Source organism: Scophthalmus maximus, chromosome 1 (genome assembly GCF_022379125.1).
Source record: "Scophthalmus maximus strain ysfricsl-2021 chromosome 1, ASM2237912v1, whole genome shotgun sequence".
Classification (NCBI taxonomy): Eukaryota; Metazoa; Chordata; class Actinopteri; order Pleuronectiformes; family Scophthalmidae; genus Scophthalmus; species Scophthalmus maximus.
Window position 1 is genome coordinate 14,632,501 of NC_061515.1, and position 11,997 is coordinate 14,644,497.

General features: G+C 45.6%; 1 protein-coding gene and 1 long non-coding RNA gene across 9 annotated transcripts in view; one reads left to right on the plus strand and one right to left on the minus strand.

The window, feature by feature from the left end:
- LOC118315696 overlaps positions 1–6,517 on the minus strand; it is a 6,920-nt gene extending 403 nt beyond the window's left edge. The window contains exons 1-3 of the long non-coding RNA XR_004794909.2: positions 6,454–6,517; positions 3,555–3,630; positions 1–140 (exon numbers count right to left, since the gene is read on the minus strand). The exon at positions 1–140 is cut by the window's left edge and continues 403 nt beyond it. This is a non-coding gene — a long non-coding RNA (uncharacterized LOC118315696). The remainder of the gene's footprint in view (positions 141–3,554; positions 3,631–6,453) is intronic.
- The window catches only part of pou2f2a (POU class 2 homeobox 2a), a 67,024-nt gene that overhangs the window by 39,325 nt on the left and 15,702 nt on the right, over positions 1–11,997 (plus strand). For 6 of the 8 annotated variants that reach the window (XM_035641414.2, XM_047331309.1, XM_047331296.1 and 3 more), the window contains exons 2-3: positions 11,563–11,628; positions 11,787–11,821. In XM_035641414.2, the coding sequence (XP_035497307.2) occupies positions 11,563–11,628; positions 11,787–11,821 (101 nt within the window). Of the gene's footprint in view, positions 1–6,629; positions 6,829–11,562; positions 11,629–11,786; positions 11,822–11,997 lie in introns of those variants that run through there. The other 2 variants (XM_035641431.2, XM_035641441.2) reach the window with 2 other exon arrangements.

The following is an 11,997-nucleotide window of genomic DNA, read 5'->3' on the forward strand; positions in this document are numbered from 1 at the left end:
AGGAGAGGCGGGGGGGGGGGTTGGTTGTTGGAGCCACGGTCGTTGAGAAAGGGCCTGCTCAGCGCGTCCTCCGGCCTCCCCCCTCAGAGGGGCCCCGATCGATACAAACTCGGAGCAATAAAGCTTTCCCCCTGTCATCTCTGCAGAATACAAAGCAGAATAGAGAGGGAGAGAGAAAGAGAGGGAGGGAGGGAGGGAGGGAGGGAGGGAGAGAGAGAGGGAGAGAGAGAGAGAGAGAGAGAGAGAGAGAGAGAGGTGAAAAGCTGTTCCGCTAGCTAGACCAATTTCCTAACCCCCCTCCTCCTTCTCTCTCGCTTCACCATCACCTCCCCAACACACCATCACCACCACCTCTATCACCCCTTCTCCTTACCTCCTTCATTTTATCTGTCGCTCATTCACCTCTTTTCCCAAATGCACAATATCCCCCCCCCCCCGGCCCCCCGCCCCCGCCAGACTATATCACCGAACAGCTATCTCTCCATAATAAATACAGCATGAATAAAGTATACAATGGATTCCCTTTCTCTCCAACTATGGCAGAGAGAAAGGTGGAAAAGGGGGAGTTGGGGGAGGAAAAATGGCAAAAAAAAATGGTGGTGTGAAGGGGAAAAAGAAGTGAGCTGGACTGGAGGGAAACAGGAAGGAAAGATTGTTATAGCTGTGGATGAAGTGTGTGGAGCGTGTGTGCGTGGAGGGGGGGTGGGGGGGATAAGAGAACCCTGCACCCAGAGAAAGATGGATGTAGTGATACAGGTAGAGAGGAGGCGGAGGAATATTGATGAGGGGGGGGGCAGGTTGAGGAAGAGGCAAAATGTGTGGGGATGGGTGAGGGACTGGGCGAGCAAGCGAGTGGGGGAGAGAGAAAGAGAGGTGAGCGGGTCAAACAGAAATCCCTCGAATTGAGAGCCAATTACTGTAATTGTAATCTGGATTCAAAGCATAGAGACACAGCGGTGACGGGCTCACGCAGGCAACCGTGGATACACACACGCACGCACAACGCAGACAAAAGACTGTGTGTGTGTCTCTGCATCTCTACATGCTGCGTTGATTGTTCTGTGTAACTGCAGATGTACATGCATTTTGTCTGTGTGTGTGTGTGTGTGTGTGTGTGTGTGTGTGTGTGTGTGTGTCTGTGTGTGTGTGTGTGTGTGTGTGTGTGTGTGTGTGTGTGTGTGTGTGTGTGTGTGTGTGTGTGTGTGTGTGTGTGTTTGTCTGTCTCCATTCTTTGTCGCTGAATGGCATGGCAGGAGTCAGCCTGCCAATCAACTATTGTACTCTTGTCAATTTAATAATATTTCTGAGCGCTGACCTCCACAGCGCTTCTGTGTGTGTGTGTGTGTGTGTGTGTGTGTGTGTTTGCAAGTCTGTGAGCTTGAGTGTGTTCCTATATATTTCTCCGTCTCTCCCTCTTTCACCTCAGTCTAACCCCCACCCTCCCCTCCCTCCCTCTCTATCTCCCTCCCTCGATCCCCGTCTCTCATTCTGTCCTTTATTAGAAGAAGATAGCGCGAATCCTTCATCTCTCCTCCTCTAATTCTTTCGGTTATTGTCCCCACCGTTCGGCCCTCTGTGTCTCTGCACTCCTTCACTTGTGTCTTCTTTCCTTTTGTAGCCATGATCTATATTGCTCGTTTTTTTTTTAAACCCATGGCCCGGCCTCCTTCCTGTCCTTTCCTGTTACGCTTCAGCTTTCTCTCACTCTTTCTTTCGATCTATGACCACACACCCCTATCTTTCCTGCTCTTCTCCCTCCCTCGAACCTCATCCCTCCATCCCCTTATCTCAGCCTCCTCGCTTGCACCCTCTCTCCCTTTCTATCTGTCTCTTTTCCTTTCTACCCCGCCGATGTCCTTTTTGCTGCCCAACTCCTCCTGTCTCATTTTCAACATTGTCCATTTTTGCTTTTTCATCATCATAGGCTCATTTTGTCAACTTTATGTCCCCCTCTCATTCCTCAACCTCCCTCCTTCCATCCTTCCTTCCTTCCTCACCCCTGTCTCCCTCCCTCCACCCTGTCCGTTCCCTGGGGAGGTCAGTAATAATGGTAGTGATGGAGTGAGAGAGGGAGGTGCGATTATTGTCTTGTCGGGAGTCAGAGGAATCGATCGGCCCAGAAATATGAGGCGCGAGAAAGAGCCGCTGTGTCAGATACAATAACCACCCTCTCCCGGGGGCTTACACACACACACACACACACACACATGCGCACACACTCTCGTACAGAAAAAACATACAGACACATACCCGTTTTCGACACGGAGACACACATTTATTTGGTTCGACGCAAGTAAAGACACTGACACACGCACTCGTACCATCTATCTTTTTCATTAACGCGATGCACACGCATCCCTCTTCTTCTGTGGTGGAGGAGAGTGTTGAGGCAGCCCAATCATCTACATGCTTTGATCTGAGATAAAGCATAGAAGCAGATCTGTTCTGATCATTCTTCATGCACAGATAAAGGGCACGGCGAGGAAAATCGCTCACACACCTTTCACTCACGTAGCTATAAACAGACAAACACACACATACATACATGCGCACGCCGCACACACGTTCACACTGAGACCTTTCACTGCTGTTGCCTGGCAACGTGGCCGAGTGTCCAATCCGAGCGGAGAACAGTGGCCAGTGATGTCACAGCTGCTGCTGACCAGCAGGTCTGAGAGAGACAGAGAGACTGAGGAGGAGAGGAGAAAGTTTGCATTGGAGAAAGAAAAGGCAGGAAGGTCGCAAAAAAAAGAGAGACTGGGATGATGATGATGATGATGATGATGATGAGAGGTTTGAGGAAAAGAGTCACAGCAGGTGAAGAACAGGCCAAGGTGAAACAGGGAACGCGTGGGCAGAAAAGGAGCAATATAGACAATGGCTGCCATAACTAGAGTATTTCCACTGTTTGTCAGTGCAAGTGAACAGTTTGGTCCAAAGCCTCCTCAGTGTTCCCTGGGCCAGCGTTCAGCCACCAGTCCTTCCCAGTAGACCCCTCACTTTTGTGCGTAGTAGTAGAAGACGAAGATGAAGAACAGAATACGATGATGAAAAAGAAGTAGTAGGGGATGAAGATGAGGAAGAAGAAAAAAAAACAGGTGAGAGGAGCGAGGGGAAATATTTGAGCTTCAACCTTGGTCGCGCCGTGGGAGAGAGCGGTGTCTGTCTAGACAAGCCCGGCTCCCTATGGGCTGCGGAGATGATATAGAAGAGAAGGGGACGGTACGAGAGAAGGGTGGAGGGGCCAGAGGAAGAGGAGCAATTGAGAGGTATTAGGGCAGGAGAGGAATCGGTGTTGTCGAGGTGTAGGCAGCCTGCGCGCGTGTGTGTGTGTGTGTGTGTGTGTGTGTGAGATGGCACAGGTCCCATGGTAGCCAACAGTGTGAGTGTGTTTTAGCGCCTGCTGCTTCTCATATAAAATCTCAACCTCTGTAGTCTCCACACTACAGACTCCACTCTGTAGACCCACTGTTTATATTCCTGAAACGCCTCATGGGGCTACACCTGCACACACACACACACCTATTTACTAGACTGGATTTGAAATCTCTCACCTTGTGGAATAGAGTCTTGCTGTAGGACTGTGCTCGGGCTTTGGTGGGTCCATCACTGAGCCGCGCACTGGCCCCTCTATAAGAAGAGGAATATAATATGATGGATTATATGAATTAGAGCCAGTGTGCGCTCCGGGCCCGAGGCTGCACCAGATATAGGGGGGCCGGGGCGTAGAGGGATACTGGGCAGGTTTGGAGACGTCAGAATTGTCCCTGCAATGACCCATTATACACTCATCCTCTGACCCTCCGTCCTCCTCCCACTGTCCTCACCCCTCAACCTCCTCCTTTCTCCAGTCTTTTTATTCTCGTCTCTCTATCACTCGCCCATCGTTTACATGGCTTTCTCCTTCCTTTCTCCCTCTCCTTTTTTCTTCACTGTTCCTCTCTCTCTCTCTCTCTCTCTCTCTCTCTTAGTAACCCCCATCTTCCCTCCATGCCTCTCCCTCTCTCCCCCTCTCCCTCTCTGACAGTGGAGTGATTGATGGCACTCTGGAGGCCCCAGCCTCCCCCGTCCTCCCTTGGGTCCCACTATCAGATTGTGTATGTGTTTATATACTGTATGTTTGTGTTGTTTAATACCTTTACAAACATAACTTAGCAGTGTACAAAAAACACTGCGTTAACATAGCACATGTTCCCCAAAACATTAATGAAAATGATAGTCAATTACTCATATTTATTCAATTTAGTAATATTACAGTTCATTGTAGAGTACGTATTAATATGTCAACTTGAAGTCATTGCCATCAGCCTAGTATCATCTAAGTGGCAAGGCTGGACTGTTGCTAGGTCTGGTCTCCATGGTAACCAAGGCTCAGACCTCTGTGGGGCAGGAAGGCCCCCATGGCCATGAATTGTACAATACACACACATCCAGAGCACGCTTAGCTTCGCCAGCCTACTATTAGAGCTTCTCAGATAAATGCACACACACACACACACACACACACACACACACACACACAAAGACACACACTTTGGTAGTTATGTGGGCAGATTGGGGTTTGAACAAAGGTCACGGCCAAAGCCAGGCTGTCCAAAAGACCTCTGACCCAGACCTCCTCTCCAACACGCAGTCTGTCACTGTCCTTGGACAGGCATGGCCAGTCGGTTCACTCCCACACTCATCCACAAAAAACGCCCTCACTCTCAAACAAATCTGGCCGTTAATCCCCCGATGAAAGCTAAAACATTATCACATAACTAATGTGGCCAAATAAACAAAAGTGGCAAAACTGAAAAATTTGTCTCAGGCCTAGAGTTTGGTGTGCAGCCTGCATTTTAAGGAGCCGTTATATTAGTTATGTTTGATTGATACTACAAAAAAAAACTGGGGAAGAAAGTTAGCTTCAGATGTAAGGATTATTTGGCTTTTCGTTATTTTCTTTGTAAAACAACCAATGCTTGTATTATAAATGCCCGAAAAAGAAATAATAATCTTCTAAAGTGACGTCCTCAAATAATTCCTGTTATCTGATGATCTGGTCAAACCCCAAAGACATTTAGTTTACCACGATATATGATTTAAAAAACAAGCAGCAAATCCTCACATTTGAGAAGTTTGGCATTTTTTCTCTGGCAAATAACTGAAATAAAACATTAGCTTTTGATTGACTGACCATATAATCAATTTATCATTTCAGCTTTAAATCCTGCCATTTACTTGAAAATCTCACAATACATTTTGCAGTTTGTAGGAAAGATTCAAAAGTTTCTGTGCAGGTATTGAACATGTGTCACAAACGTTTACACGTGTCAGTCGGCCAGTACCCGTGTGTGTTTGAGGACAGATTTAAAGAAGATGTCTCCGTATAATAGAGCTCACCTCCAGTGCAGTGGGTTATGCACTTCTTACTGAGTGTCTATCCAGCAGTATATTGGGCAGTTGTAAATCACCACATAAAGTATTTATAAGGTTAAACTCTGCAACTCTGCTGCCGTTAGCTTTTGAATTAGTGAACTCGGACCAAGGGAGAAGGAAAAAGGGGGGAGGGAGAGAGAGAGGTGCTCAGCGGCCTCTCCTCTCCTATTCCAGGGATGGAGCCAGTTTGTTCATCAGCATTAGAGAATCAAGAGTGCCACCTTGTGGCCAGTTCAGCCTACAGCCGGAGCAGAACCCAGGCACACTGTTTTCTGCTGAAACATACGATTTAAGATTTTCACCTATTTAGTAGCTGCTTAGTCTGTTCACCTGAGTGGGCGGCACTGACAGTGGGTCATAGGTTTTTATTCCACTTGCATGGCATCACGCGTAGAGATTCACAGGACATGTGTAGGTCTCTGTGGTGAGTCGCAGTGTGCAGCCCACAGTGTGGGCTGGTCAGTGGTACAGTGAGTGTGTAGTGACGGAGTTTTTCCCTCTGCTCAGAGAAGACCCGAGCAGAGGGAACTTCGCTGAGGATGTCTCACATCTTCTCTTGTTGGTGGCGACCTCCCTCAACAGACCACCTCGCCGCCCACTCATGAACTCAGTAGCATCCGCCATCAGCACAGATTGGGCCGAGGAGAGATGGTCGTGACTCACTGGAGACAAAAGAGGCTACCAGTGCCTGTTCAAATCACTAAGTGGTGAGGAAAAACTCTGATCGGTGGGGTTTTGGAGAGGTTTTGAAGGTACACCGGTTATATGTCATACAAATGTACCATGCGCTCTTCAGTCTGAATGTCAAGGCTACTGTTTTTCTCTCGCGTGTGAGTGAGTGAGGATGTGTGTGTGTGTGTGTGTGTGTGTGAGTGAGTGGCTGTTTCCAGCCGCGCCATCGCTTTCCACCGTTACCCATCAACCCCCTCTTTTTCACCTCGTCTATCTCGTCGATCTCGTCGCTCTCTCACTCTCTCCCACTCTCTTACCTCTTGCGTGTCCCCCTTTCTTTCTCTCTTTCGTTCTTTTTTTTACCTTCGTCTTATTTTGTCTTGCATTTTTCTCTCCTGTGTGCTGAGTTCCTACTCTGTTGAGGCTCACTTCCTGTTGGACTTGGGGGGTGTGGTTTGTTATGTGCACGTGTGTGTGTGAGAGAGAGAGAGGAAGAAAAGAGAGGGTCGGGAGAGGTGATTTCATACACTCCTCCTTTTTTGGTTAGAGACCATCAGAGAGAGGGAGAGGGAGAGTTTTTCTTTACGTACCGCGCGCGCACACACACACGCACGCACACACACATACACACATACACACACACACACACACACACTCTCACACACTCTCACACAGACACAGACATGACCAAGACAGCAGCAATAGCGTCAAAGGACTTCTCCAGTATGTGGTTGCCAGGTGAGTGACTGTCTGTGCAGCCTTCTCTCTGTGCTGGCCTTCATTTACCAAGACCAATTAAGCTGTGTGTGTGTGTGTGTGTGTGTGTGTGTGTGTGTGTGTGTGTGTGTGTGTGTGTGTGTGTGTGTGTGTGTGTGTGTGTGTGTGTGTGTGTGTGTGTGTGTGTGTGTGTGTGTGAGAGAGTGTGTGAGAGAAAAGAACTGTGTATACGCTGTTGATTAATGCCACTGGGTCTAAGAAGCTCAGCTAATTAGAGGACATCAAAGAGTCAGAGGTGGTACGGAGAGAAAGATGGGGATGGATGGATGGATGCCTGTCGCAGGCAGAAGGAAAGGTCAGGCACCTCGCCAGTCCATTGCATGCCTCTGTGTGTTTGTGTGTGTGTGTGTGTGTGTGTTGATACTGAATACTAAATGCAAAAAACAAAAAATCTTTTGGTGAAGGAAAATCAGTGTTACAGCTTGTGTGTCTTGCCAATATTTGTTCTACATTGTGATTATTTTTCTGTCACACTTTTTGATGATTTCTTCCCATGCAACTTTGAAAGTGGTGTAAACTTTTTGTGCGTGCGTGCATGCGTGTGTGTATGTGTGTGTGTGACAGAGAGAGAGAGAGAGTCGTGGGGGATTCAGTAATAATTGCTTTACCCATTTTAAATTATAAATTTCTGTCAGTGAAAATTTAAAACGAATACTTTTTCTTTTAAAAACACAGACGATCATTGTCAGTATTTAAAAAAAAAAAAAATTATATGAAAACAAAGCAGGCACCTCACGGCCTCGCTTTGGTGGTCAGACGTGGCAGACACAGTCTCAGTTGACCGACGACAGGTCCGACTCACCAATTACCAGAAATCACATTTTTAAATGTCAATTAGCTCATATTTCTCAGTATTTGCTTTCCTGATATGATTTTTTTAAAAAGTTTCTGTGACAATATGCGTTGTTTATCAAGAAGGTATAATTCAATATAACTTCTTAACTTGAAATGGTCACTGCTGTGAGTTTCTCGGACCACGGTGACACATACAGATGACAAACTGCATCAAAGAAGAAAAAAACATGTTGAATGTCAATGTGATTCAAATCAAGTGTAATAGTTGATGGTTATTTATTAGGAAAATCTTATTAACTAATTTTGCTTCGTATAATTGAAGCCTTTTATACAATCATTTTTATATTCTGTTTTCTGAGCAATGTAAAGGGCAAATTAAACAGTTATATCAGAATTAAAAAAGGGATAAAGGATTAATGTTAATTGTTGGATTTGTCTACAGCATTTCCACAATTTTACTTATAGTTCAGTCAAAATTGTAGTCTTGCCTCCACGTACAATCTTATCCATCTTAAAGTGCATCAATGCAATAATTGAAAAAAAAAAGATTCATTACACGGAAAAAAATGCATAATTTTGTCATTTGTTTTCTCTTTTTTTTAAACACAAACATATCCATCTATGTTCCAGCAAAGCAATTTTCTTTTCAAGTTGTTTTTTAATCTTGTATTCAGTATTTTAAGTCATGGATATTTTGTTTGTGTGTGTGTGTGCGTACCACAGTCAAAAAAAACTATATTTGATAAAATAATGCACAACAACAGTGACAAGTCACAGCGCTGATGGTCAACCTGCTGCTGCTGCAACATCTTGGATTTTACTTTTTTGTTGGATTTTTCTTTTTAATTCATCATTTTATTCATAAATCATGCCTTTGTCTACATATTTATTTTTCTTTAATTTAATCAGCTCCTTGTTTTATTCTCGAATTTTTACATTGGCTAATTTCCTTAACTTCATCTGTGCAATAGGCGCTGGGCAGGATGGTCGACGCCGCGACGATCAGTTTGGAAGATGTTTCTTTGCAATCAAAACCGACACGTTCAGTGCTTGGAAATCTGTAGTTAGTTGGTGTTAGTTGCTGTGATGACTCCAGTTCCCAGACAACCCCCCTTGGCACTGGGGTTGCGCCCTGAATCAGGAAGTGGGGTGAGGGGGGCCGGGGGGCGTCGTCGGTTGCACTGGAGTTTCATCTCAGCCAAAATACCCAGAGGAGAATAACAGAAACAGTCCACACTGAGCACAGACACTTCTGTTCCTTGTTCTTTTCTATTGCATCATTTATTCATGACAGGATTATACAGCATTAAATGTGATATGTTTAAGATACAGTGCGTGTACGGTGTAGTGCACTGGGTGAAAAGAAAAAACCCTGAGCTTTGCTCTAAGATCAGCATACAGAATGCTGTAACAGCTTGATGACGGATGAAAGAGAGAGTGGAGAAGTTCCACTTTGAAGTTTCTCAACACTACTGTAAATACAGTTTGAACTTGCATGCGAAAAAGGCAAATCAAGGAGCTAATGTGGAGAGATGAAGGCTTTTATTCTCATGCTTGAACAAAATGAGTTGTGTGTTTGTGTGCAGCTTGATGTGTCGTGAAGGAGAGGGAGGTTTTTGAAAGACGGAGTGGAAAGAGAGTGAGAGAGAGAGAGAGAGAGAGAGAGCTAATATTAATAGCCTCACTGACAGTAAGTGTTGGGTTTAGCACTCGGCGTTCAACCCGGTACAAGGGGAAGTCGGGAGGGGAAGTGAGAAAAAGACACAGCAACTTGATATACTGTCCCACCACTGTATTACTGACCACATTATCCACCATGCCGCTGTCTGTAGGCCATTCCCCACCATGAATCAAATCACATCTTCCCTTGCGAACAAGGCAGTACAACAAAACTTCACTCTACAGCTGTTTTATGAGATGGACACTCATTTTATACGCTGCATTGGGCTTTGCTGTAGCATGCTGCACATATACCAAGCACAAGGTGGTCCCGTGTGTGTTGTCAAATCTGTTGAGCATCATCAGGTGTTAACTTTCAACAAAGTTTTAACTCTGTGAGTCTTGAGATGCTACATTGTCATACAGAAATGGAGAACCGTTGGACATTTTTTGGTTTCACTCGTAGCCGTTTCCTATACACGTCCAGAAACAGGAGCCGAGCGTAATGATCGAATAGCCACAAATTGACCCTAATAATAGATTAACCAGATGTTTGCATCTACACACTTGGTGGCCGAAAAGCAGTTTTGCAGAAGTCGATTTATTTGGAGGAAATCCTGCGGCCAGTGTGTGTGTGTGTGTGTGTGTGTGTGTGTGTGTGTGTGTGTGTGTGTGTGTGTGTGTGTGTGTGTGTGTGTGTGTGTGTGTGTGTGTGTGTGTGTGTGTGTGTGTGTGTGTGTGTGTGTGTGTGTGTGTGTGTGTGTGTGTGTGTGTGTGTGTTGACCCTAGGTTATAACCGGCAGAGTGGACCTTTTCGAGCCGATTGCCACTTCCCCAAAATGAGCTGTTCTCACATCTGTCTCGCTGGAACAAATGTGTTTTCTGCTGCGGAGAGAGCTTCGAACTAAACTGATGGTTTAGGTTATTCAAAATTGGCATCAGGTCAGTGGTGGTGGTCAGTGGACAGCGTTCATCCTCTCCTCCGTGTAGCAATGCTGCCACCCAATGGTGAAAACCGTGTCTGACCACTTCATTGCAGAAAGACACTTAAGAGTACTTTCTGTCATTTTGATATAAACAGAGCAATAGGGTGATTTCATCTGATAAAATTCTATGATCTGCAAACACGAGGATCAACAGGGTGAGCACAAATGTGAAGGCTGGGGGGCGGGGGGGGGGCGAGGGTTTGAAAAGTACAAGGGAGACTGAGAGTTTATTATGCAGGTGGCAGATATAATTAGTTGGTCGTTGGGGAGATTTGCATGTTTTCACAAAAGGGAAGTAGCCCTGCTTGTGTGTGTGTGTGTGTGTGTGTGTGTGTGTGTGTGTGTGTGTGTGTGTGTGTGTGTGTGTGTGTGTGTGTGTGTGTGTGTGTGTGTGTGTGTGTGTGTGTGTGTGTGTGTGTGTGTGTGTGTGTGTGTGTGTGTGTGTGTGTGTGTGTGTGTGTGTGTGTGTGTGTGTGTGTGTGTGTGTGTGTGTGTGTGTGAGAGTGTGAGTGAGTGAGTGAGAGAACAACAGAAAAGGTTTCAAATGGACACAACACAAGTTTGTGGTTTCAGACAAATAGAAAGGCTTTTGTCGTGAGTTAATACACAGTGTATGATTGACAAAACACATACAAACACACACACACACACACACACACACACACACACATTCCCTCAGCTGTCTTCTCAAATCATTCCCACCTTGCTTACACTCCTTTCTGCCCGAAATTCTCTTTGTGAAAAACAGACTTTTAAGTCTGTCCTCCATTCACCACCGTTGCCATAGGGACTGTCCCAGAACAGTGTCAACCAGGAAGTGATGTGGTCTTGTGATGCATGACACACAATGTGAAAAAACATTTTTAGTGCAGAGCTCCCACGTAAACACCCTTGAGTTAAATATAGAATGAGCGAACACGGCGGGTCAACCTACTCAATGTTAAAACCACTAATTGGAAAGAGTGAATGAATGTGGGCTGCATTCAAACCTGTGAATGATTCAGCCTCGTTGTTCAGTGGTTCAGTGGCGTACAGTGTGTAGGCCCGCTCTGTGACCTGAAAACACTTAACCCTAACCTATGTAAGATCGACGCCCTGGACACGCTCTTCCCCTCTCGTCACCCAGATTCTGATCGCCTGTTTTCGTAAATGCCTATTTTTCTGCTTAGCTCGCCTCTTTCTTCTCCTCCGCCTGACACAGATTTAAGAATCAGCTCGACTGACTGTTGTTTATCGGCGTGTCTTCCTGTTACAGATATCAGGATGTCAAAGCCAGCAGAGGTTGAGAAAGCAGGGGCTGACTCGCCGATGGAGGGCACAGGTAAGATGAACATCAACACATCCACATGCAGATTAAATTTCTTTTATGTTGAATAGAAAAATGGGTCTATGCCCAATACACCGTTGTCCCCATCATCTTCACATTTGTCTCTCAAACACATGCTCAGTTTCTCACTTTTTCCTCTCTCTCCCACGCAGATTCTGAGCGGAATGGACCTGAATCAAATCACCAGGTACATGTGAATCCTGCGATTATCACGTTTGTCTCCCACCTCTTTCACCTACACAACCAATCCGCCAAAAAAACAAAAAAAACAACAACAATGAGAGAACATTAGATATCAGTTATTTTAGAATCATGTTTTTGTCTAAAAGATTTCAGAAATGAGGGATTTACCAGAGACCAAAG